The sequence below is a fragment of the Filicampus tigris genome, chromosome 19 (genome assembly GCF_054856515.1).
Source record: "Filicampus tigris isolate MCC_2025a chromosome 19, RoL_Ftig_1.0, whole genome shotgun sequence".
Classification (NCBI taxonomy): domain Eukaryota; kingdom Metazoa; phylum Chordata; class Actinopteri; order Syngnathiformes; family Syngnathidae; genus Filicampus; species Filicampus tigris.
In genome coordinates, this window is record NC_141235.1 from 4,735,967 (window position 1) to 4,763,413 (window position 27,447).

At 43.8% G+C, this 27,447-nt stretch overlaps 1 protein-coding gene across 7 annotated transcripts; it reads right to left on the reverse strand.

Annotated features, from left to right (window-relative positions):
• Nucleotides 1-347: 347 nt before the first annotated feature.
• dlx4b (distal-less homeobox 4b) lies at nt 348-27,447 on the reverse strand. 7 transcript variants are annotated; one of them, XM_086017579.1, is made up of 11 exons: nt 27,391-27,447; nt 25,168-25,231; nt 12,710-12,950; nt 12,466-12,616; nt 11,646-11,773; nt 8,389-8,448; nt 7,978-8,296; nt 7,674-7,871; nt 3,181-3,565; nt 2,041-2,234; nt 348-1,019 (listed from the first exon to the last, which is right to left on the reverse strand). In XM_086017579.1, the coding sequence occupies exons 9-11, from the start codon at nt 3,509-3,511 to the stop codon at nt 756-758; spliced, it is 789 nt and encodes a 262-aa protein (XP_085873705.1). In that variant the 5' UTR covers nt 3,512-3,565; nt 7,674-7,871; nt 7,978-8,296; nt 8,389-8,448; nt 11,646-11,773; nt 12,466-12,616; nt 12,710-12,950; nt 25,168-25,231; nt 27,391-27,447; the 3' UTR covers nt 348-755. The 7 variants fall into 7 exon arrangements, with proteins under 7 accessions (XP_085873705.1, XP_085873704.1, XP_085873703.1 ...); XM_086017578.1 differs by lacking the exon at nt 11,646-11,773 and having other exon boundaries at nt 7,978-8,349; nt 8,432-8,448; XM_086017577.1 differs by lacking the exon at nt 11,646-11,773 and having other exon boundaries at nt 7,978-8,448; nt 12,466-12,612.

Below are 27,447 nucleotides of genomic sequence, written 5' to 3' on the forward strand. Positions count from 1 at the left end.
TTTGTCATGAACATAATTACACACATTATAGGGAATTATTTCAGCCAAACATCCACCATTTAGCTGTAACAGTTTTGCATTATCTACGATTTTAAAAGGGTTGAGGTTTGAATGTGATCCGAATTGAAAGGAAAGGGAAGATTATAAACTTGCCTTTCCCAGCAAATTTGTGCGGTTTAATTGATGTACACCAGAATCAAACAACAAAGTGTGTATAGTGCAAACTAAATTGTCTTATGTGTGTATATAGATATGTGTATATATCTATACACACACACACACACACAGTTCACTTGTATAGTACATATATAATAAATAATAAAACGACTGGATTCATCACAAAGTCATAGCAGCAGTAAAAAATACCAATCTTTATGTGTTCATTTCAAAACAGAGACAGTGTGTTATTTGCAGCACAAACGCATTTGTTCGGTTCCGTTCGAATGTCCGCTCGCCGTAGACGCTGGTGCACTTTGCATTTTGCGCATTTGAAGGAGCCGTCCCCGCACTTACTCCAAAGTCACAACAAGGCTCATCAAACATCTGTTTGTTAGCTTAATACTCAGAGAATGTGTTCATTGGAAAATGCCTCTGTTAATAATCAAGCACGCGACGTGTACGAAGCGCAGACATCGCGCACACTAAAAGGTCCTCTTCGGTGTCTTTTCAATGTCCCGTCAAATGATGCGCAAAATTTGCGCGAAATCCACTCGGTGAATAAATTCGTGTCGTGGCGTTGGCAGTAAACATTCCGCTCACATCATCGGATGCCTGGACATGCCCTCCTGGTGAGGATGCTGGCTGGGGTACCAGTGGCCCAAATTGTTCATGTAATTGTTGGGGTACATCGGGCCACCTGTTTTATTAGCCTGCATGGATACGTCCCAAAGTTGGGGCATGCCGTGAGGCGAGCACGGCGAGGCCGAGCTGGTGCTGCTCAGATGCTCGCCTTCTGCTCCGCTCCCGTGCTTCATGATTTTTTTGTACTTGGAGCGTTTGTTCTGAAACCAGATTTTCACCTGTAAGGCGGAGGGGGGGAGGGGGAAAAAAACACGGCAGATTATTGTCCAATCAGCTGTGGATCCCCAATTAAATTCGATGTGATTGGTGAACATGCAGTGTAGTTTAAAAAAAATAATCAAATAAAATAACATTCAACACGTCTTTTATTAAATCAGCGACTGTCATCAAACGCTACTTCCACTTTTTTGAGACATTGTTTGGCTAGTGAGATTTTGGGGTTTATCGCTTGGTTGGGGAACAATGCACTCAATCATTATGCACCTTTACAATGGAACCCAAAACAATACATTAAAGTACATTTTTTTAAAAGTATTCACACACTAATAATGCTGTAATAATTTTGATTGGCACTGTTAGAAAGGTACTTATTTAACGATAAGTGTACTGCAGTGTACAGATAAAAGTCAAAATATTAGAAAGAGCTCCTTGGTGTCAACGCCGTCATTCAATTATCGTTACTAAAAATGATTATTACTTTCTCATTCGACTTTGCAGGCCTATAATCGCGAGAGGAAGTGCTATTTTTGGAGCGGGGGGGATTTAACTGCGTCTTAATGAGAAGATTTATAGCCTTGACGTTCTCACACGTCATCAAACTTAATGTTCACTTCATTCCAAACCAATTTCAGGTAGCGGCTTGCAACTAAACAGCGCCCAATTATCACACCATCTCATATCTAAAGTGTCGTGTATTAACCGTTTGTGTGTTTGTGCTTAACTTGTGGTTAGGGTGCTTTAATCAAACATCGTAATTAGTGGAGTAAATAACTCTGGCGTTATGAGATCCGGTTACAAATCACAACAATTTTGTTGTGGGATTTTTCCCCTCCCGTGTTTGATCTCCAGACTTGTCTGGAATGATCCGATCATGCATGTTAACCTGCAACAATTCGGTATTTTTGGCAGGGGATTTTTTTTTTTTTTTTGTGGACGTTTTGCTGCTCTGGCACTTCCAGTGTGCATTTTAATTTCATTGCATCTGTAATTAGCCTATGAGTGACAGTTTTGGACATCCACCTGAGTCTGAGTGAGTCCCAGTTTGGCCGCCAGGTCTGCGCGCTCGGGCAGGGCCAAGTACTGGGTTTGCTGAAAGCGCTGGTGCAGAGCCTGCAGCTGCAGACTGGAGTAGATGGTGCGAGGCTTTCGGATCTTCTTCCCTTTGCCATTTAAACGCACGTCCCTGCTTTCCAGCGCGGGGGACTTTTCATGATCTAGGAAAAAAAAAAAAGAAATCGGTTAAATATGAAACGTGACCATTTTTGTATGTTCTTGGACAAATGGTAAAAGTGATGGTGCAAGTTTGAGGTGTTGCACGGAGACAAAAGACATTGTTGCGTAAGCATGTACAATCATTTACATTAGAATACAAGTTCCTAACAGTTATTAATAACAAAGGTTTTCTTTCTGCTGTTGTGTTTACTGAGAATTACCGTTAAAAGAATGTGGCTACATCTCCCCTTAGCTGCATATAACAGGTGCCAAATGCAAGGCCCAGGGGCAAGATTCGGCCCACCCCATGTTTGGTGGCCCGCTGAACAAGAAAAAGTGCTCGCTGAACAAGAAAAAGTGCTTCATGTTTTGTTAAATTTGGCAGATTGACCGAAACTACATTTTTCCTTCATTCAATTTTTTTTTTTTTACCATATCTAACATTTTTTTTGCTTGTCATTATTTTCTATGAAATATTCAAAATTCAATGTATCGGTAATTTTAAAAAAATTATAATCAAATCTCTAAAAAAATAAAAATAAATGTGCAGATTCTGGAGTTCTATATTGCACTCCTGATTCGAAATGGGACTATTAAAGACTACTGGGGTTCTTTTCGGGTTCATTGCTGTTTTAGGTGCCAGTTCTATAAAGCCTCCATGATTCTAGTACCATGGAGTACTTTAGAACTGTAACCAAAGAATCATTTGGTGCTACACCATTTGATAATGGTTGGTTCCATATAGAGTAAGTAAGAGTGGGCACTAAATCGAAATCAAAAGCACAGTTCCTATATCTGTGTATACAAGCCAAAGAATCGGATTGTTGTCATTGTTTATTCGAGACTAGTGACAATTTGCTATGGTTTGAATTAGTGCAAACGCGTAATCCGTACGTCCATGCATGAAGATTTTTTATTGTTTTTTTTTTTTTTTTTTTTTGTGCATACCTGTGTGCTCTAATCGTCCGTGCAGGCTCAAACTGCTGCTGCCGGAGCTGCTGTTGTTGTGCTGGTAGGGCATGTAAGCCGACTGGGAGTGAGGATTCGCAGCGCCAGGGTAGGCGTAGCCCAAAGAGCGGCCATAAGGCGCGCTGCTGGCCGGGAAGGAGCCGTCGTGCTGCGAGTGGCCGGCAGCGTGGAAGCCGTGCACGGGGTAAATGTGAGGGAGCCCCGGGGAGCGCTGTTGGTGAGCCGGATGTGCGTGTCCAAACTCGAGAAAGGCCGATTTGGACGGGTCCGGGCCATTGAGAGTGTCAGGCATGAGAGCCATAGACATCATTAGAGCGTCCACGCAGGAGAGAAGATGGTTTCATGAGTTCTGAGCAGGGGGAACCTGTACACAATCCGCACGAAATATAGTGAGAAGATCCAAGTGCGCGCGTCCGCAGCCGCCACGAAAAAAAATACAATAACGCGTATTTTTTTTTTTTTTTTTTTTATATATATAAAAATCCTTTCCAGCTGATAATCGTCAAACACCTCCTGCGTGCAGAGCTTCAACACACTGCTTGTCTTGCGTCTTGCAAGCTCTCTCTCTCTCCCCCTGATTGGCCTTCAGCCGCAAACTGTCAGTGGAGCTGCTGGAACCTCATTAACATGCGCGCTAAGATGCAGCTCTGCACGGGCACGCTCGCATCAAGGACCTCCTTCCACACAATAGCAACGGATTCGATCATGTTCTTCATCGTGTCTTGTGATGACTGACAGAATTAAGCGCTCTTCGAGTCCGCAATAACGGCCGAATAGCGCCCCGAGCGCACAAAAACATCATTAGATTTCTTTCTCGTTTACCCATTCATATTTTACTCAATAGAATTTCCGCTCAGTAAATCGCCTTAAAATATTTGAAATGAATATTTGCATCCACAGGAATTTTAAGGAAGAGACAATACGAAATGTAGAATTTATGACCAGACAAGAGTTATTAATCGAAATGACTGCATAAAATACAAATCAAATCGAATGACAGCATCATGGCCAAATTCTTTGTATTTTTTTGCTTAATCATTATTCCATTGTTTATTACTTTTTAATATTGTTTTAATTAGCTGCAAATTAAAATCATTGTTTTAAAACTAATCACAGTGCCCAGCTTTTTACCATAATTTAGATACCACAAACTTTCTGATGTTTCCAGTTTTAATTTCGGATTTACGGATTTTTCTAAGAGCAGCTCAAATCATTTATTTCCCCAATATACGTGATGCTCAGGCAGCATTTGAAATGCAAAAATGTTGCGCAAATTCGTAATAAGCACTTCTTATTTGCAGTCTCGGGTCATAAATAACTAATTACAATGCATTTATTTTTACACGCGTTTGATCAATGATACCATTCTAAAGATTCCCCTATCGCAGAAAAAGATCGCGACAGAACAATGAGTGTGACTAAATGACGAGGTTCATCAAATAAACAGTGATGGGAAAAGTGGGGGGAAACGGATGTGGCAAAAGAGGACGTACGCGTGGTGCAGCCTCAGCGAAAACAAAAAAATAAAGCAAAGTAAAAGAGCCATCACGTGTTCGCGCATATACTATTATGTACGCTAAGGTGTCAGTCTAAAGAGCGTTTGGTGGGTTGAGCGTGTTGCTGCTATGCTGTCCAAACCCATCATTTTGGTCAGGTCCGACTAAACGCTGCCTGCAGCTACACAGCCATCGCGAAGGCCTGCCTGCTGGGGGCTGGACGGCTTCCCGATCGTCACTCAGCCAAAACCGGCCGCCAGAACAAAGCCACAAATTATTATTATGATGGAGCAATTTCATTCATAGCTAGAAAGTTTGAAGCCTACAGAAATTGAGTGTGAACACTCAGATATTCTGTATATGGAGATGAGGTGCCAATATATTATACTGTATATACATACGCGCACAGATATAGACGCAGACATACACATACAATACAAATTTATGACATTATGTTCATCCAAGAAAGATTTTGAACTGTGAGTGCCCCACTTTTTTTCCAGAATTTTAGAAATAAAAGGCAGCTTGGAAATGAGTCTACAATTTGACAGCACACCTTGATCAAGGCCAGGTTTCTTAAGCAGGGCTTGGACGACAGCGCGTTTAAAATGTTGGGGCACTACACCGGAAGACAGGCTGCTGTTGATAATGGCCAAAACCGATTCACCAATACTTGGGAGACCCTCCTTCAAGAAGTTCAAGAAGTGAGGAGGAACAGAGTCATAGGGGGAGCCAGATGGCTTAATACGGCAAACCACATCCTCCAAAAATGGCAAGAAAACCGCCTCAAAAGGAATCCAAAACTGCAGAACAAGGAACGCGGACACGGGCGTCAAATATGGCGTTGGAAACGAAAAACTGCAAAAATCGATCGCACATTTCAGGGGACGAGTCCGTGCAAATCGGCTGACGGGGGGGGCTTGAGCTTAGAATCAATTGTTTTAAATAGAGTACGTGGATCATGGCGAATGGTCTGAATGAGACTTGACAAGTGCTCCCTCTTGGACTCTTTCACCTTTCTTTGGTAACGACACGAGCGGTCCTATAGGATTTGATAAGAGACCGGCAGCCTGTCTCTTTTCCACCTGCGTTCGGCTCTACGGCATTCCTGTTGGGCTGCTGAACCCTCATTAAACCATGGCTCCGATCTAACTTTTGGCCGCTTAAGTTTTAATGGAGCCACAGAGTCCAAAATGTACACATGCATACATAGACATACGCACACAGAAATATATGCATACATAGACACATACACTTATACATATACGTAATACGTACATATACATACACGTACATATGCATACAGATACATATATACATATACACACACACACACTGTATACATATACCTGTATATATGTGATAGTTTGCAGCAGTAAAAATAATACTTCTCTGACAGTGTCAATCAAAGATGATTATGAAGGCCGATTTTTTGGATATGACGGTGCTTGTTGTGGATCTCAACGGATTATGTAAGTGGCTCTAATGTTGAGGTTAGTCGATGTGTTTAAACTGTCTGTTGTCATGATTGTAGATTTGACTGATAAGGTGGCGCGTACGTGAACATATGTGAGCATTCCCAACGGGATGCTTTGAAGTAGAGTATGATGAGAATTGTTTTACTCTCAGATTGTTACAAGATCTCGGTTCTGATATGGTACATTGCGAAACTACAAAAAAAAAAAAAAAAAAAAAAAGTGACAATATTAAATACAACATGGTTGTGAAGGGTATAGACTGTAATTTGACGCCTCCCTGAGGTCATTACACCAAAGAAGCTACACTGCAACCTCCTTTTAATTAATTTGCATAGTAATACTTGGCCACAGGTATGTGACGCATTGCTTTCGTGATAATTAAAAAAGAGGTGTTGGTTCAAAATGGCCTGGTCTTAACATCAAAGCATGCCAGTCAAAACGAGTACCCAGTTTTTTTTTTTTGGGGGGGTGGGCGTGACTTAGTGAGGGACTTGAGCTTCTGAATGAAGAGTGTAAAACAGAACAAAATAAGTGTTTTTAAAATTTTTTTTTTTTTTGGGGAAAAATGGGTTACGTTTCAAAAAGATTCGAAGGAAGAGACCTTTTCTCCTACACTGAAGAGAAAAGAAGCAAAGAGAGAAGAAATTGGCACTTTTACAAAAAGTAAAATAGCACCAAAGAGGTTAAAAACATTTGTTAACTTTTAGACTCCCACATTGAAGAGAAGAGCAGAGCAGAGAAGACAACACATTGCGCGTGAGCTAAGGTGTGTACGCACGCACGCACGCACACACACGCACAAGGAGGACGGGAGGCCCTGCCAGGCTTGTAATTACGTCTGTACAACGAGCCAAGAACAAAGGCGAGCCCTGCAGTCATGGGGCAAAGGGATGGGTCCACGCCATGTCTCTCTTAATACAAACATTTTCAAAAACATCAGTGCTCTCCAACGCAGCCCAGACTCGGTGGCGTCTCCCACGACGCCACACACCAGGCCTGCGTCGAGGCGTGTTCCGCGCAGGTGTGCGGCCTCAGCGCGCACGCAAACACACACCAGTCAAGTTTGTCCGTCACGAGGGCCGTGACGCAGATTGACGACATTCTTTGTGCCGAAAACCAACGAGCGCATTCCCGAGCAACTGCAGCAGCGCTGATCCGCCAAGCTGGCACGTCGTGTTTTACAAGTCAGCCTCTGTCCGGGGGGCCGAAAGCTGCCGGGGCACGCTCGCGCTATTGACAGGCGGCGGGTCCCCGCGAGAGAGTCGCAAACAGGTGGCCCACGTGGACCCATGTCAGCGCGGGGTTTCAAGATGGTGGACACTAATGACCTTGTCGACAAAGTGTGTGAAACTTGAAAGTGAACACAAAAAGGTGAAGGAAACGAAAAGGATCCGGTAACCGGAGATGAGACGAATCACAATCCTGAGCCGCTATTTGCGAGGAAAACCATCTGGAAATAAACTAAATAACATTTTGCCACAGCACCATAACAACTCACCATTTGGGATGGTTCACTTTTCCGCTTCAAAATAGCACCACTCCCAAAATAAATACGGCTTTGAATCTCTGAATGAGAACGGGCGATCAACAACAACAATGGGGGAGAACAAACGCCTCCTATACAGGACGTTCCACAAAAAAAAAAAAAACGTACTCACTCGATGACTGCCCATGACTTGTTCCACACGCAAATTACCTGAAATAATAGCAAAGACATGTTGTGCTTGAGTGTTACAGCAAGTGCACCAAAGTGCAGAAGACAGTTTCCAAGGGAACCACCAAAGTGACCGACGATTGCTCACCGTGTGTTTGAGGGAGATGGAAGTGTTCAAGTTGTCCGTAGGTGACGTTCTGGAAGACTTCCGACTTGACTGGAAACAGGATGACGATTCAAAGGCTTCCGGCGGGACATTATGATGATCATCAACCTTTTCTACTGGTAAAGCTCGAGCGTTCTCCCCAAGTATCCGCTCAGTCAAGTTTTCACTCATGCCGAGTTCCAATGCATTTGTTATGTTTCTGTCTGCTACCAGGGGCTGAGGTATTAATTATTTTGTAGGCGTTGAATTTCTGGGGAAGTTTTCAAGGGCAATTCCAAAGACGACCTTCGGTTTTGGGGAGCTGTTGAGACAGGCGCTTTAGGCCTTAATGGGTTAAAGCAAACCGGTGCTCAACTGCAATCAGGGACAAATAATAAAAAAAAATATATAAACAATCAACACTGCTCCAAAAGCTGTTACATGTTGATGGACTCACGTCAGTCTGAAAGGTACCTGAAACAAAATAGAAAAAAAGGAATTGTATAGTTGACTTTTGGGACACCTTGCACATACATACAGGTCATAAATGATCCAATGATATCATTTTACCTTATTGGTCTTCCCTCTTTAGGAAGACCTGATACTGACCAGATACCAGATCACTTGGTACTTGCCCAAGGCAAAATGACAACTTGAGACTTCCTTAAGGATCTCTGCTAAATACGAAGTTTTGATTTTGACAACTGACAAGTTTGAATTGTGATACCACGTAATGAAAAAGGGAGCTCATTTGGTGTTCATGTGGTGGAGACTAGTTGAAAGAACCCTAACAGGCATGCTGAGAATTGCTTGTCAGAAGACTTCATGGACCATGACCACGACATGGGTCCTTATGAACTCATTCACTGCCGGACATTTTCAGACCCTCTTTTACCCTGACGTATGAAAACATTTGAAAAAATATATATATAAATAAATTCCTGGGATTGAATGGCTGGACTGTAAAAAGACAAATACATTTGTCAATGGCAGATAATGGGTTAAGTTGTTTTTGACTGGCGCTACATAAAAACATCATTCATGGTTTTGCATCTTGGGATCAAGACATACAGGTTGAACGGGTTAAGCCAAGTTCAATTTCACTTTAAATGTGCTTTTTTTTTTTTTTTTTCTTCAGAAAACCTGATACACGCGAGTATCGAGTCTAGGGTCAACAGACTGTTTGAATTGTGAGCATGTATCCAAGCTCACCCCAACTTTTGTCCTATTGTGTCCCCCTTTCCGAGACGATGTCTCGCCTCGCTTGGCAAGCATTTGCGATTCGGTGTTTGCCTTTACACTACTTAAACATCCTCTGTGGCGCAAAGTGTTTATCTGTCTTTGTGCATCAACAAAGCCAACGCAAACAATAGGATTCGGGCTTTTTTTCTCGACTGTTTAATGCCTCAGGAAAGAGCAGGAGGAGGAGGAGGAGGAGGAGGAGGAGGCAGAGTATGATTGACCAAATCTTTCCTCCGGGCGCGCGTCATAAAGTAACACTAATATGTGCAGCGCCAGTTTGTCATTGCAAGAGTGTGCCTGTGCGCTGCTCGTGTGTGTGCGTAGGCAGAAGTCAGGCGTGTCACATGATCTCGTGTGAACGCGAGATGAAATATTGGAAAATATTTTTCATGAGGTTGGACAGAGTTTAGAATTTAAAGGAGGCATTTGACTAAGATTGGGGAAAAAATGTAATTCATTTATTTGCCTTGCTTTTAGCTTTTTTTTTTTTTTTTTTTACCCTATTTTTTGTTGTTGCTTGTATTCCAAATGTTACAACAATCTGCCAAGGGACTACAGACGGAAATTAGCCGAGAGCGATCATCTGTCATGTTTATCGTGATCAATATGCACTGTCCCTTTTTTAAATACACGATCAAATAAAATAATAATATAGTACAATAATGGTTAAATGCTGTTTGCTCATTCAAATAGCTCATTTGTTCTCACGGTTCCATGATTGACTTCTTAATTTCATTCACTCTCTAACAAAACAAAACGAAAAAAAAAAAAAACATTTGTCATTTGTTTTGGTTGCATTTCAAACCTCAACGGAAAAAAAAAGCACATGCAAGGTGACTAATGTGCTTATCTAAGCAAAGTTCAATCATGTATTATATGTTGTGGCTGAAATTTGATTCAATTAAAAGTCATGTTACGCAATATCTTTGGTTACATATTTGACTACATTTTTGGCACACTATTTAGATTCATTGGTTAGAAGTGATTCCCTTAAAAAGCAAAACGCTGTTGAAAAGATGTTTTAAGTGACTCATTTACATAATGACTGCCAGACGGCATCATCACCCGGTGTCAACTTTTAATTGATTAGTTGAATAACAGACTCCTGGAATCAATTAGGCACAATAAGTAAATAAACTTGTGCAATAATGAGTGTCGTCGTGTCACGTGGTCATGTGTGCTTTAAAGAGCGACAATTAGAGAAATTGCATCGCTTCCACTTTTGGACCAACGCTTGGGAGTGCACTCGGTGCCAGTTCGGACTATGGGGAGCTGGCACACTCGCGCGCCGTTTACGATACGGCGTCCAAGGCTCAGCTGATGGACAGGCGGTGGGACAGTAGTGCTAGTGTTTTGTGTTACTGCGCTTGCCAGAGTGTAGCTGCACTATTAGCACCGCCTCATGCAGGTATGCTCCACATCTGGAACAGAGCAGCCAGTCTGGGTCCACGCTGGGTGTTTACAGCTCTGTGCTGTTTTTTTTGTTGTTTTTTTTCGTTGTTTTTTTTTGTTGTTTTTTTTTCACGCTCCTCACAAAATCTTGCCAAAGCACACATTCCAGATTCACCAGCTCAACATGGGGGGGCGGGGGGTGGGGGTGGGAATAAATCAACTATGTTTTTCCATTGTAAAGCCTGGCCGCAGTGCCAGGGGAGGCGGGTAAAAACAAAAACTGGCACGCATCGCTCCCAAGGAGCGGGTGGGAGGTAGGGAGAACAGTGACCCGGAATCCCGCCTGCTGTAAGGCCTGCCAAGGTTTCATGAGACGCGATACTGATGGCTTAGTAATGGAGGGGAAAAAAGTGTATTACATGTAAAAAGAAATTTAAAAAATATATATTTACAAAATTTACATTTTTATTCTCTTTTTTTTGTTTTTTTACTCAAAGGAACTCTGAGATTAAAACAATTGAAACAACATGTTTTTACATGTGAAATAGGAAGACTTTCCAAGGGCTTGGTCATTTATTTTTATAAGCTGACAGATGGAGGTGGAAATAGCAAGGCAAGCGGACAATGATTTACCCCGGGGAGTCCCACATACAACCGCAGAAACAATAAAAGCAGACGACGAGTCCCGCGAAAGGACCGGTTTACCAGGTCCAAGGATTATCCTTCTGAAGTTACCTGCCCCCCCCCCCCCCCCGGGTAACGTGAACCCACCTTTGTGGTCTGACTGCCAACAATGTGCGAGATAAGCGTCAGTTTGAAATGCCAGAGGTGACGAGGATGACAAGTGGAGGAGGAAGGGGGCATCTGTCTGACCTTCTGGACAAGCGGCGGTTATGAACAACGGTGGGTAAGCAACGTTCCGACTCTTTGCATGGGAGTTGGGAAATGTCAAAACAGGCAAGGAGAGATCTCTCCAATATGAAAATTCACTCAACGGATGTTTTTGGCTTAATGTAGAGCAAAGTTGAGGAACCTACAAAGGGGGGAGCGATAGTATACAGCTGGAGGGCTCCCGGTTGTGACGAGAGTGTTAATATCTCGATGAAGTCACATCTCAGTCTTTCCCTCTTCGATGGGAACAAGTTGAGGGGATCAAGTTCAGCTGCTGAAAACAAAGCGTGGTTCTGTCAAGTGTTAAGTTCTGTTGTAACGTACAATGTGACACAAAGGCTCGGCGAGAGCCAGACTCAACTTCACGGCCGATCAAATGACAACAACTTTCATGGAGAAACACGGCGAGCGGTGGGTTGTGTGTCTTTTGACTGCTTTTCTTCTCCTAAGAGATATTTTAAAGCGACTGATAAATAAAAGCAATTGTTGTAAAAAATGGTTCGCAAAAGCACAGCTCATTTCATTAGGTGCTCTTGTATGTCCCAATTCAAAGATGACACAACAACATAAGTACAAAAGGTACAAACCACCACCCTGGCCGCCATTTTTGGTTTGCTCTCTTGACCCCCGACTTGGTCATGCGCTTTTTGCTGAAGCGCTTCAGGTGTTTAACCTTGTCACATTACAGAGTTTGTCACCGGAGGGCGAGGCGACCGGGGGCCAGGATGGGCCGGGGGCTTAAAAAGCGGCCCGCGCCGCTGCATCATCAGCCTGTCAGTGTTTGTCAGAAGCCTGAGAACCGACATCAAAGCGCCACGGACGCGTACGTCACTCCAGAACCGCAGCAAAACACGCCACCCCTTCCCTGCGCTCGCCCCTATTTTACTTTAAAAGCTTCACGCTGAGCCGGCAAACACCAAAGCAACAATGTGAGCGAATTGAAATTTAATGAAGAACACTTCTTACACATGTAGCTTTGCGTGTATGGCTGACACATCGGGCCGGCCCTCTTGTCGAGGCGAGGAGACGGTTTGAGTCTGAGCAAGCCCGTTCTGAGAAAGGCGCAGCCTCCCGCCCGTCAGCTCGGAGCCAAGATTGATGGCCAGGGAGGAGCTACCTGAGGCAGAGATCAAAGTCAGGCAGGATACATAGGCCTTGGCATTTAACTCTTTCATCTCCAACCTTTTCTACACGAGTCACGACCCCTCACCTGTCTATCTGCTTGGCCTCCCGCTGATGAATGGAATGGTGAAGCCTACTAGGCTATGAAAAGGTGATTTTGCATGCCGAGAAAGAGAGAAAAAAAAATCCAGGTATGACTGCACCTCCGCCAAGGCTTAATCCTAAACACGACTCCTTTGAAGAAGCTTTGGACAATACCGCTCCACTCCAGTCCTACAGGTGGCAGTAATGTGCACTACAAAGCCTCAGCTTTACTGCAGCTACACTTGCTGGATTGGAGAAGAAGAAAAAAAAAAAGGGAAAAAATGTTCATTGATTTCACCAATGTTTAATATTGTGCACACCAATGCTAGGGTCTGAACATTTTAAGAGACTGAAAACTATCCATGGGAATTCATGTGCATTTTTGGTTGTTTGCAGGACTAAACTGTTGATTTAGATTTGGACCGATCCATTTTCTATACCGTTTATCCACACTAAGGTTTGCTTACGTTTCGCTAACTCAGCTGCTACAGCCATAATGAGCAACATTAAAATACAGTAGTGTAGTGGGCAGAGGTTATATGACCAACAAAGTATATTCCCCACTACTGAGGGTGGGGGAGACAATCGCAGTCATTCTCTCACTCTTCACCAAAATAAGAAAAACTACAAAAAAAAAAAAAAAAAAAAACATGGTGCTCCTTAGCGTGGGGTTTTCCTCGCCGAGGAGGCTTAGCAGTGGAGGGCTATTTGCATTCCAGCAGTGAGAGTGAGGACAATTAAGCCATTTCCCCTCCAATCTATCTCCCTCCAGCCAAGCAGCCATCCAGGCAGCCCGGCACATCAATGAAAAGCGCAGCTGCTCGACCCATGTGTGCCAGCCAGGCTGCGAGACGGAGGAGAGCAGAAGATTGGGGTTAAAACCCTCCTGGCCCTCAGATTGGCTCCATACCTGAGTCAAAGTGCAGATGAATCAACAGCTGCCGCCGAGCGAAGAGGGGAAACGGAGCTTCTGAGCCCATCTGTGAAAGCGGCGAATGGTGGCTACCTCTGGCCCGATGTTTATTTTCCCCACCGCGCGAGCAAGGATTGTGCATCCAGCATCGTTTTGTATCACAAAGAGGGGATCATTTGACGCAGACGCGGTTTCAGTTTACCACCGCGGGCCCTCCGAACCGGCCACTCCAAAATCAATTAGCCAAATCGCATCTCACAAAAGTCGCTCCGTTGCGCTTTCAAGCGGTCAGGGCCCTCGGGTGTCAAAGAGTCGGGCTTAAAGGTGCGAGCGGCCAGCTCGGCTTTAAATTGTCTGGGATTAGACCAAACAAAAGGCCACGGGCGCCCGGTCACACCTGTGGAGCTCGCTCCTCAAGCCCCACTAATAGGGACAAACTTGGGTCCAAATGGCAGGTGCTCAAAACTTAATCTCCCATTTCACGGGACTGCACTGGTATCGCTTTCAACCGTACCCGGCAGCGAACTGGGGCATAATCACAGAAACATCTTTGTAACAAGGACCTCCATCTATCTTGCCGAGAGACCAGGTGATCAATCATTTACATGTGTAATTAGGAACGGGTGTCAAAATAGAAACTGTACACGTCGGGCTCTATGGACTGACATCAGACTTGGCAAAGAACAAGTTCGAGTGGGAGGGAGAAAAAGGGAGACAATAAAGGCAGAGAGATTTTTCAGCCACCCACGGAGCCAAGCGCTTCTTAAACTGTTGTGTCGTGTGAGCGTGCTCAAAACTAATCTGCAGCGCTGCAAACACGTCCCCAAAGAATAACAACTAAGAGACTTGGCTGCGGAGATGAAAATATGCTCGGTCAAAGCGAGCCGTGTTGATTCAGGCTTTACAATCTTAAAAAGCCTCAGAGTAAAAAAAAAAAAAAAGAAAACAAACTTTCTTAAAGCGCTATCAAAATACCAAGACAAAACAACGCGTGCCGAGTAAAGCGCATAGCGGGTCGTGAACAAATAGTGCTTCGCTTCATAAATACCTTCAACCGCACGGGTCAAGCGACTTTTGTTTCCCTCGAGTAGTTCAATGGCCTCCTGAGGTCATGACAAAGGATTACAAAGCAAAAACAAACACAGTGGAAGGAGTTGCTTTGAATCAACGATGAAGGGACAAACGACTATGAATTCAATCTGATTACAGGAGCGTTAAAGATTTTGACAACCGGGCTACATTTTTTTTTTTTTTTTTTTAGGTAGTCAAGTACCCTCCAAACATTGAAAAATAGCATTTGTTGCCTTTACTAAAATCAGACATTCTCTAGAAATGTTATCCAGTATTTGTGATACACCTAAAAAAAAGTTTAAATTTAGTCACGTCCTTGGCATCTCATTCAGAAAAAATTGGAATATAGTTTTCCGCAAGTCACATGCTCCAGAGGAAGTTGCATTATTAGAATCACTCAATTTTTACATTTCTTTATTTTTATATTTCAACTACGATGGGGAGGGACAAAATCTTGGCACAGTCCTGTTACTTTTTTTTTTTTTTTTTTTTAATTAATTTTTGTTGTTTTTAAATCACTGTGATATACTAAGTGGAAACATGCTATTAGCATAAATGCCATGTAGCTGTATTTCATGTACTTGCTAACTAAAAATGTACTCCTGCTACTTTCAGTCCTGTTACTCAAATTAGGAGTTTCAGTACAGTACAAAAAATATTTTTTTTAAAAATACAAAATTAAGTTGCCTGGGATGGACCAATACACATTTTGAGTTGTTCAATGAACTGTATTTATTATCAGATTCAAAGTTGGAAAAAGGATAGAAATTGAAGTTCATTTTGAAAGCGTTACACTCAGCAAATGGCGTCGATCAAAAAGGGGGTCTCCATTATTTCCTCAAATGAACACCTCACCTCAAGTACCTCTTTTTTTTTTTTTTTTTTTTCCTTTTTTTTTTGCACAAGTTGCCGCGAAACGTTGAACGTTGTCCACTAGGATCCAATGTACAGTGTCACAGTTGCAATCCAAGACGAAGGCTCAACGCCAGGTTTGCAGCCTACCCAAATCTTAAAAGGACGCCTTTCCCGCAATTAACGGGCGTGTTCCAAGATGGGCAAGGGATGCAAAAATACCAGTGCCCAATAATCCACCTGTCACCTGAGGGGGATAGGTGTGGCGCTGCGAGTTTTAAGGAAGGGGGGATATGTGCAGGCTACCGTGACTTATGTGGACTCATCCGGCCGCCACCTCAGCGCCCGGGGGGGGGGGGGGGAGGTTGAGTGGGTGTTTAAAGGAGCCTGTCTGGGATGTGAGTTTAGAGTTTCTCCATGCAGAGTGGCTGAGCTTTGAAGCGGCAGCTCCGGTAATGAATTGGCGTATTGTCTCCTCCGAGGGAGAAGAAGAAGCCTCTGGGTGGGACGTTACATCAAAGGCTCCTATTTTATTACTTCAAGCATCAGTTCAGGTATGCAAGTGGGTAGAGCACAAAAAAAAAAAAAGGACCCTTAAAAAGGACTTAACATAGGATAAACATCAATTAGCTGGGTTGGTTAGTGCATATTTAGACTGTGAGTAGAATTAATTGATCAAAAATTGGTTGTGATGTATAGCCGTTATGTAGCCAGTGAGTTCACTTAAAATCAGGATGAGAATTGGAGTTGGAATTGAAGTCGGGCTAGGGATCGGATTCGAGTCGAAGTGGGGTGGGGTGTGGCTTATAGGGAAGTGTGGGGAGTAAAGTTGAGTTGGGTGGAGTTTGCGTGGCGGCGGAGTCAAGTTCAGCTGGGGTGAGCTGAATTAATTCGGGGCGGAATCGAGTGGAGTGCATCTGTGTTGAGTTGGGATGCGTTAAGTTTATGTAAAACAGAGAACGCTTCCCAGTGGATTCTCATTTGTTTAGATGCTGTGTGAATTACGTAGACAAAAAATTAAAAAAAATAAAAATACGGAGCAGACGATGGCCTCGACTTTCTGAAAATGATCTACAACGGTGCGAAGGCTGCAGTCAGGAGAAACGGGTATATAGTTCAACTCGAATTATTTGTAGTTATTTGATCTAAAAGTCAGGGCGCTTCCAAAATTTCTCACATTTGAAACGTTTACATTAGGAAATGTCATTTCCTCTTATACTGATGTCCTCTGTAGCAGAAAGATATTTAGGACCTAGTGAATCACACTGAAGGTAAATGAGAGATTTTCAACCTGCAGCAATTCACTGCCGGATTAAATAGTCACAGCCCTTTGCTCCCCAAGGAGTGGTGTGGCATCACAACCCCCCCCCCCCCCCCCCTCCCACGCCACCGCCCTCCACCCCCCGAGGCACATCAACACAGTCTCCAGACTGTATGTGCTGGATTGCTTTCCGGTGGGAACGCTGGCTCTCTGCTGGCCCTTTTCTCCCTTCTGTTTCTCACCAGCTGCGAACGCCGCTCAGTCAGCCAGCCGTAATGTCATAATTGCCATGTTCCTCCGCTCCTCGTCAGCCACAATGCCCGTACGGCACCTTAGGCGAGGGGTGAATAGGAAGCCCCGGCAAACTGGGCGGGTCTGAGATTATTTCCACACCTGTTGCTCTCACCTCGGTACTGTCCTGTGCCACAGTTCAAATGCGCTTTGGTGGGAGGTTCGGGCTCAATTTCGTATTGCCCCCCACCAGCAAAAATCTTAACGTCTACATTTCGATTGCTCGCCAATAAGTGTCACCATCCCCAGGTTTCAATTAGCCCTGATGACTCACCTATGGGGCGCTTGTGTTCAAATAAAGCATTGTCATTTTTGCCAGGGAGGCAAAATAATTGATTCGAGGGCCCAGAACCACAAAGCAATTACCGATCACTTATTTCTGTTTGTCAGGTATCACAGCGCAGTTTTTCAATAAACCAAGTAGAGAGGAAAACAAAAGCGGTAGGGATCCTCTTGGGATCAGGTCTCCCTCTGGGAAAATCAAACTGGATTCAGCTTGCCTGCAGAAGATATACATAGAGAAGTAGTCGTTTTCTTTTTTTTTTTCAAATGAAAGTCTGCAATAGCAATAAAGTTGAAGTCCATAATGAAGAATCAATATACGATATATGAGGTCAACACGACCCAAGTCCTTTCTGATCCGATGAGTCGAATCAAACATGGTATCGGCAATACCGATTCTGTTCCAGATCATTTGCGCAAAGGCACCTAACGTGTCTGCTCTTAAAAACATTTGAAATTCAGAAGCAAAACATTTTCTCCCTCACATACTTGGAAGCGCATCTCGGCTGTTTGGAGCTGAAATAGCGGCACGCAGGACGCTCTGCCGTAATGCCGTTGCACAGAATCAGGCTAATCAGTGTAAGCGCAGAGGGCAAGGCAACGGCTGGTTATAATGTACCGTCCGGTTTGACGTACAGAAACACTGACTATCAATGAAAGCATTTGCGCTGCAAAGTTTTCCTTAACATCCAGTGAACATCTCCTTATAAGTCGATGGAGCTCGCAACATCTCGTGTCGGACGTGACCGGCGTCGGCAGTGGTGCACTTCCTGTGGGTTTGTCCACCGGTCCGGCCCGTGACGAGATCTCCCGATAACGTTTTGGGCCGGTTTTCCCGACAGCTGCCGCCTCTGTTCGGTCACATTAACTTGGAACTCATTAGTCATAATCAGCTCCCTGTAGGCAAGCTTTGAATAACCTCTGTCTGGCAAAGGCATCGCTCCAAACGCTCCGAGCGAAATGTGCTTGACCCAGATACAAAAAAAACCAAAAAAAAAACACTTATCTGATGCATGGAGGTTTGGAACTTTTCCTGTGCGGAAGCCGATTACAGATCTTGCTTCTGAGAATAAAAACTGCTGCTTTGCAAAAAAAAAAAAAAAAAAAAAATTGCACAGTCCCTCGTATTGGGCAGGCTGTTTTGCAATGAGAACTTAATTAATAAAAACAAACCGATGCATACATCCGCTGTTAGAATCGTGGCCTCCTCTCGCATTTCCACAAAGCCACAGAGGGAAAGCGATGAGCAAGCAGTAACCGCGGGACGGCAATTGGCTTGAGGAATTTGGCCCACGCTTCGCCGTGACATGACAAACGGGTAGCCATAATGCCGTCGCAATGACTGATCCCGCTCATACCGAAACACGTAACCTCCGAGCTGACTGCGCGCGGGCGAGCACTTCAAACACGTCCATATTTCAGTGACAGCAGGCTCCAGGGGGAAAACAACCCATCTACCTGTAATCTGTTTTAAAAGCCGCCTAGGAGAGGCGAGGCGGGCCCGCAACGACGACAAAGCTGTCTAAGGAGAGTTCTGCCTTAGGAGGCTCTCGTCAAGTGTTGAAAAATAGAAAGACGAGAGGTTACGTGAAGCTTCAATTGACCACAGCTTGACCCCATTTGCTCTGGCTGCACCCCTTTAGGCAAACTGCAACGTTGTTTTCGTGTCGCTCGACTCTGAGGCGCGTTGATGAACCCTAAAAAAATAAATAAAGGTTTGTAATTTTCAATCGAGGCGGAAGAGCCTTAGAGTTATTGACAAACTAGATGAAGTATTAGTATCATTTTCTCTGGCATTAAGATTCATGAATTATTTGCTGAATAAGGAGAACATTTGTGGAAAAATAACAGCCAAGTGGGGGGAAAAAAAAAAGCCAAAATATAATTCTCCCTTGGCCTTCTATAAGGTTTTCAGGAATTTGGTTGAGTGCAATCAGAGCACAATCAGTGGCTCACCGAAAGGGGGAAAAGGCAGCATTTCCCAACGAGATATCCTCGATCCCTTTCTCGTCCTATTTAACCGTCAATGTCATGTGATTTTTACTTTTTTGCTCAAGGTATCGCAACAGCGAAAATTGCTTCAGTGCTCAACGTCTATTGTTTCTGATAAGATTTTAAAGCCCGTCTTTTTAATGGTCACTCCCCCCCCCCCACTCGCTTCTGCCTTCCTGCTGTATAAACGGACTGTCGGGCCAGGAGGAATGTTGCATTAAACCCGGCCAACAATGACCACAAAACATCAACAAAAGCCAAAGGGTCGAACCCAACTTAGGTACCTCCCCTGGACACACAATGCCCTTGCTTACCTGCCCCTCCAATTCAACCCAACCCTTGCCCCCCTGCCAAGCCAAGAATGCTGGAGGACGGTCATCTTTTCAACCAAGAGTCCCACTTTGGTTTCTCAGGAAGATTACCGTAGGGAAAAAGTTTCAGGAACTGGGTGTAGCCCAAAATCCTGCTTGGAGAGTATTCCAGTATTCTGGAGGGTGGACCAGACACCGAATTAGGACAACTCATGTCTTGAATTTCATGCTGTATTGAAACAACCTTGCAAGCTTTTTTATCTTTCACTGCTTTGGCTATCATTCAAAAATGTGAAACCAATTTTGCAGCGAGACAGCGGGTTTCTATTACCAGCCCTTCCATTATGAAGAACCAAACTCAGTCTCATTTAAAGGGGCTTTTCCTCAATGGCAGCAGACATCACAAACAGAAACGCGAGTGGTGAGGCGCTGGGATATGTTTTCAAAGTTCCATTGACTTCTGTGTTGCTGTTGTTGTTGGACCGGTGCCCAAAAGCGTTTGGGCCGCCTGGGAGGCTCCTCTGAGGACAGAACCACAGGGGGCGCCGTCAGGTGTGTTGGCCCTGCTTCGGCGCTCATCAGGTGGCCCACAACAGATGTCCAGGTGGCAACAGTGATCCACGACCGGGGGGGGGGGGGGGGGGGGGCAATTTCCCCAAACACACACACATGCATATTCCCGGGAGATATCGCACACATAAGATTCGTGGCTGGTGAGGCACCAACATAAGAGTCAGGTTTACAAGTTTAGGGGACAAATAGAGTGGCAGCATGGCAAACTGACAACAAAAACGGGTGAAAAATAATATCGGCAATTCGTTTCATCAACATTAGAATCGGCCATTGGGGCATTTGTATTTCCAGCGGTTCAGAGACAACAATTTCTTACCTTTTCAATGGGCTACTCATATTATTAAGTGGTGTGCAAAAAATGAATACGTTATTTTGAGACCCGATATTTCAAGCAGCTCTTTAAGAGCCGGCGTTGGTCGTTGTTAATCAGTTCTTTGCACAATGAATCCCGTTTCATTTGGTAATCAAGTTTGATGAAATTCTTGGTAGATATATCTTCCATTCTGGCCTCCATGTGGAGCAAACCTTGCAGAGACGCTCGGGCTCATGTAGAAGAAGAATGGCAGCAACTAAAACCAGGCTGCCACTGCTTCTTGTGCAGTTTTATGCAAATGGGAAAGCTAGCCAAATTATGGGACATTAGATCAGAATATTAGCTGGACCTGAACATACTAGAGACATAAAGAGACAGAAACTTTCCAATACAAGCCTCCTTATCCCGCTTAGTCAGGGATTGCGCAATCTAAGGTGAGGCTCGGTTGCTTGCCGCCACATTTTGCGCCTCAACCTTCTATTTATACAGGACCCATGCAAATTCAGCATTTTTTTTTTATTCTATGAAATAATGAATATTTCTGTATTCACATCCCTTTATAGATGGGTGGCGGCAAAGAAAGTCTTTCACGAGAGACGAAGACACTAAAATCTCTTGTACAGCTGCCTGGCACATTGAAGGATTACCTCAACCACATAAAATCGCAGCAGCGGTAGAAGAGAAGCAGAAAAGACAAACAACAGCAAAAAGTGATTAGAAAAGCTCCCGAGACACTCCAGAAATTAGCATCTCGTCAACAGCTGGGTGTTACCTCAGCAGACCAAATCTAAGAAGAAAAAAAAAACCAAAACCTCTTTCCTCAATTCAAGCTTTCGCAAAGCAGAAAGTTTTGAAATTCCAGCGTTGGGATAAAAGCCTAATCCAGGGAGCTCAGTCCTGATAACCAAAGTTAGCAACCATTACTGCAAAGTGCTGCCAGATGCTTCAACAGCACAACCAGCGCTCGATCCTATCTTGGCTTTCACGTATTTGCATAAACAAACACGGGTTATATACAGAGAGAATATTAATCACTCAGATTAATATTTCAATGAATGAGTGTGACATTGTTTCTGCTGTGCAAATGTAGCTATACCCGAAGGGGGGGGGGTTAAGGTGCAACGAGGTCATAAAAAGCCTCCAGCTCCTTACATTGGCAAGGCGCCATTAACATAAATGAAACGCTGAAGCTGCAAAACCCACCTGTGCACTGCATGCTACCATCGTAAAAAAGCATCACTGACTTAATACAAGCGACAAAAAAAAAAAAAAATTGTATGTCGGTGCCAAACACGCAGTCACGCATTGGACTGTTATTCCATATTTAATTGGAAAAACAATCGGCAAATATTGTACAGACTTTTGCCCGTCCATTACAGGAGTGTTGCTCGCCAATTTCCGCAGGATTACAAATGGACTAAGAAGCAGCAGTTGCGGGATTTTTAAGTGTAGATTCAGGATCTTGCTTTTTAGATTCTCAGGATAAAGCATTTGACATGACTTGCGGATGAATCGTAATAAAATATACTGTAAATGCAGGAGGCAGGGATCTAAGGTCTGCAAATTAAATCCGTTTTTTTTTTTTTTTTTTAGTAAATACTGTGGTGCAATGACTAACCCTTTTGCATTGTCGTTCAATTTAGCCTTGTATTACTATTCAGTAGAGAAGATAAATACAAACTCAAGAGCATTATAAAGCCTTAACCTCGGCAAACCAATAAAGTGACGTTTTTTTTATTGATATATCCTTAACTTGTCACTGTTTCAGGAGTTTTTACCAATATAAATCCATATCCGAAATGGATGGTGAAACAGGTGTGCTTTTTGCCTTCCCTGAAGTCATTTATACGCTCAGGAAACATCACATCATAGCTAACTAGCAGGACTGAGAAGAAGCATAACGTATTGTTTTCTTTCACCCGGTGATTCATTTCTGCAGGAAGTTGCAGGTTTGAGGCGCGATGGAAACCTAATCCATCAGGGAAGATCGAGGCGGGTGGGCCTGCGCTGTCTGATACTGGCCAGACGCCTCGGTGACAGCTCCTGCTGCAGCACTGATGCATGCGTTACCCGGCAACATAGGCCGAAAGAGGACTGAGCCGTGAAAATTTATGGGGGAAAAAAATTCAAACTAAACCGCAACGAGAGAGAGAGAGAGAGGGAGAAATTTTAGGTCGAAAGTGGCGAACATTCATGAAAAGTCAGCACCCGATACTGGTGAACACATGAGGAGCTATATGAATACAAATTCAAACGATCGGCAAGATATAACTACTGTATTATTGAAGATGTCGTTTTTTTTTTTCTCCTGGCCGCTCATTCTCTCACAGCTCGCTAATCGTCAGATCGAATGTCCGCAGTGCCAAACAGAAGCGTGCGTTCTCTTTGTGCTAATCCACACAACCGGCTTCCTACTCCAATCAAACCTTTTGTAAACTTCACAACTTCAGCGCCACCGACACCTCGGCTGCTTTATTTCAAACCTCCTTCAGACCACAAATAGGCCCAAATCGACCCAATTACTTAGTGCCTCTTTAAATACTTGCACCACATTCACTGATCCTTTCCAGCAACGGGCTCTGTGATAATGTGCTCTTTTTTTATTTGATTTCCGCTTTCCAGCTGCCATCCAACATCGCTGGGACACATTACAAAAATCTGGGATTTATTTCCAATACATATATTGTAGTGTTTGCACTGTAAGCCACTGTAACAATGCAGAGTTTGAACATAAATAGCGCACCTCAGATATTGGAGAAAAAAAATCTTTACTTAAGTCATTTTTTTTTTAAAGTGTTGCACATCAAATTGAATGTAGCTTAATAAATGCTTAAAAGCAAACTGCTAAAGTTTAAATGAGCTTCAAAGTTAAATACAACTGAACTGTACTTAGGCAGTGATTTTTTTTTCACGTACCACCAGAGAGTGCCATACCACACTGAGAATCACTTGTACAACTTCGTATTTGTGTTTGGACTTTTTATTCTGTGTTCGCACAACCAAATCTGCAAATTTGTTAAGGATACTTTTGACCTTTTAATTTTATTGTGCAAGAAAATGATTCTAGATTTTTTTTATGCTTATTTATACTCAGTTATTTCAACATTGCTGTATTTTTTCACAATTTAAAAAAAAAATTTGCATGACACAATTTTCAGTATCACACAGACCGAACAGGTCTGAACACCTTTCTTATGCATGACGTGCTCAATACTTTTTTGATTCGAACCGCCTCAAAGTTGCCTGCCACTGACCTTCGCCCACATTACATACAGAAATAGGATAACATAGTAAGTGCTCAACTTTTGTCGACTCTTCTCGGTGAAATCCAACACGTCACTGATTCCAGCCCGCATTCGTAATAATGCAGACTTTGTGCAAAGTGCCATCCTGCCGCAACACTGAGAGACAGCGAAGGTGACAGACGAGACTGCGCTCTCTGAGTGGGCTGGCATGTGGGAGCAATCAGCAAAAGTGGGGGTCTGCCGGCCCAACGGTAATTAGCACACGGCCTCATGTTCATGTTTCTTATAATAGCTCAACACAGCCCGGTGTGGACTAAAAATAAACAGGGCAATTAGGGGCGGCAAGGAAGGTCGTCATTTGAGGGGTGTGACCTTTGAACCCGGGTCAGAACCCGTATAGAGGTGTCCATGTGGACCACCTGCACCCCTCTGGGTCGCTGGGGAAAGGAGCCATGTTGTGTTTATGTTAGGGGTCAGGCGCAGAGTTAGACGGTGCTTGGCCAAACTGGACGTGTGAGTAAACATTGTCTATTTATATCAGGAGGCTCAAAGCGGGCTGTGTTTTGGACGCAACAGTGGCACTCGTTCTTTTATGCTTTTGGCAATGGTCCATGTGAAGAGGATATGGTCAACACATTTGGAATTTGAATCGTATTAACCGGTGGTAAGATAACGACGACTTAATAACGAGTAGACTTCCACCAAACAAAACTGAACAATCCTATAATTTGGGTCAACATCAGATTTTAACCATTGGCAGTACATAGGTCATTAATGTCAATCTACTACTCATTTAGGAGATGATGGTAAAATCCCTGTAAAGTGAAAATAAATGTCTTCTAAATTTGACATACCAAATAGAAGTGTGAGGCTGACAACATGCTGAGGCGTGAAAATATACTAGCTTAAAGCCTCAAGTGGCTGGAATACAATGAGGCGCTCTAAAGCGGCCATGCCAGCATGAAGCCCCCGGTTGTCACGTTGTACAAGACCCAAGCACCCCAACCCCCCACACCCCTCGCTCTCCCATCTTTCGCTACATGATGTGCACGCACTCCCGGCCAACAATGAGGCGCCGTAAAACGGCCATGAGCTGAGCTTTTGTCTTTACAGGTAAATTGTTCGACTTTTAAGAATCTGCAAAAACCTTTGTTGCACATACCCCCCCCCCCCCCCCAATATAAACGACTCCACATTTGGGCTTCAGCACGAATCCTGCACCTCTTGCACTGGCTATAAGTTCGGCGCAGATGTTCGCATCAGAGTCCCGCCCAAAAAGGCTAAAAACCTTTCACACCTGGCAACTCTCAAACACAACTTGGCACCAAAAGAAGCAGCAAAGGTTGTCCCGCACTGACCTTTCACCTCTTGTGATGTCAATGAACCTCTCGTCCAATTAAACGATGGACGCGTCCCTTGGACCTGTCAGACGCAAAGACAAATGATTCTATTAGATTCATTTTTTTTTTTCTTAATGGCAAGCAGAGAAGCACAGAAATGTTTCTATTACTGGAAGCCATTTGTGTGTGAAGGTTTTTTTTTTTTTTTTTTTTTTTTGGTTGTTGTTGTTTGGTGCCTGAGTGGCTCCAGAAAAACAGCAGGACAAAAAGGCCTCAGTTTGTCAGCGCCGCTCTATCACGGACTCAGACGTGATTGACGGTGAGCGGAGCTGGCAAGCGGCAATGACAAGGAATCATATTGTGTTGCTTTGCATATGAAGCGGATTAATGGCGATATGTTGGGGCCTCGGCGGGCCAAGGGAAACAGCGAGAGCAAGCCGCACGTCCACAGGGCTCGCTATTTTTAAACCCACATTTGGCCTCGGAGCTGCGTGCCTACCACAGCAAAGGCTGCTCGATCCATCATGGAAGCCAAGCACAAAGACAATGTCAAAGGCTGGAGCCTCAAAAGCACCAACAAGGCCAAATCATGTATTTTTACTTTCCGGTTCTGGCCCGCCACTGACTTGCAAAAAAGCTTGACTGACTGAGCTGTGACGGTCTGAATACACCGACTCTCGCACTTTTGTCTTGTTTTTCCAGAAATGTTTGAACAGGCCGGCTAGGTCCGTCGTGAAGCTTCAGTTTGACCTGGTCAGAGAATTTGCTCCCCCCACCGAGAGAAGAAAGAACCCTTGCGCCGCTTGCAAAGTGTTTGTTCTTACTGTCAGCCTTCAATTGAGGATAATTGTCTCTTGTTAGATCTCGAGGGCCTGTGATCTGCCATCCATTGAGCCCAAAAGGAGGTTATGTTTCACCTAAGGAAGGGGGAATGTGGGGGGGGTTCAACAAGGACCGCCTTGACATTGATGTAAACGTAGCAAAAGGTTAATACGAGATTCTTAAGACAAATAGTCGTATCGCGTTTTGTGGAATGCTGTCAGTCGGTACGCCGCATATCGAAAACCTTTCTTTCCACGGATCAGAATGTAACGATTCGTGCACCGATGCCTTGAGATATGAGTGACCCAACTTACGAGGCTTTTCAACTGAATTGATTAACACATCCAGGGCTGGCGAAGCGCTAATGAAAACTCCGAAATTTTAGCTAAAGCTGGACCCAGTGAAATCTGTGACCTCACAAATGTTCTTCCAACGTCTTGTAGGAAGTCTTTCCAGAAGCGTAGTCACAAGGATTTTCATTGTCGGAATGTGTACCGGTCTTTTGTCCACTTCGTTCCGCCAGGTGTTATTCTCAGCCTCACATGTAGCCAAAATGCAAAGTAATCACTTCATAGCCTCTGCTGCTGTTTCCTGCCTCGTGCGGTACACCTGCGCAGCTGCTTGGCTCGCACACATAATAAGCTCCCAAAAGCACAGCTGTTGGGCACCAAGTGAACGCATCCAATTGAGAACATTTTGCGTAAAGTTGAAGTCACAACAGCAAAAATAATGGACTAAAAGCAGGGGCGGGACGTAATGACGTACACATATTTCATACCAGTAATCAAATTTCTGAGGTACAGCCTTCAACAAGTCCAATTTGTTCTGTGACCACATTGTGAGTGAAAAACACTCTTAAGGCAAATTATAATCCCCCATTTGAAATAAACGGGAATGCCATGAAATCATTTCAGCATCTGCCTCAAAATAGCAATTAATATTTTAGTAATTTGTCAGCTTGTACTCAAGGACCACTACTTTTCTTGAGCATTTTTCTGTCGACTTTTTACTTCTACTCACTGCACTTGGAAATGGATATCGGTACTTCCAACTTAGCGAAAGCAGGCTGGTGACTTTTTTTCCAACTTTCGCAGATGACGACTGACTGAATTGTTAAGACGCAACGTGAACTACGGATGACAACAGACAGAGAGACGTGGCTCCAAGAATAATTTGTGGCGTATACGTCTTGAAACTTTCATGATGAGCTGATTTTGCTTTTTGTATATATTTTTTGTCATGTTAAGTTATGGGAACACATTAAGATAGCGTATCATTTTTTTTTTTTTTTGGTCCCTTTCTCAGCAAGAGCACACGATGCACGTTAGAATGGGAATCTGTACTTCTACTTAAGTGCGGGTTGCCATCGAAATTTCCAAACTGTAGATTGATACGATTAAGGATCTCACACACGCTTACATTGTGACGTTTGCCTCGCCTTCCTACTATTTGTGCAACCTCTCCATCTCCCTATCT

Excerpts from the sequence above, each read along its gene's own strand:
- dlx4b (XM_086017577.1), bottom strand. The coding sequence starts at position 3,511 with ATGATGTCTATGGCTCTCATGCCTGACACTCTCAATGGCCCGGACCCG. Across the intron at positions 2,235-3,180 it reads CGGACGATTAGAGCACACAG|ATCATGAAAAGTCCCCCGCG; the intron begins GTATGCACAAAA and ends TTTTTTTCCTAG. Across the intron at positions 1,020-2,040 it reads TGGGACTCACTCAGACTCAG|GTGAAAATCTGGTTTCAGAA; the intron begins GTGGATGTCCAA and ends TCCGCCTTACAG.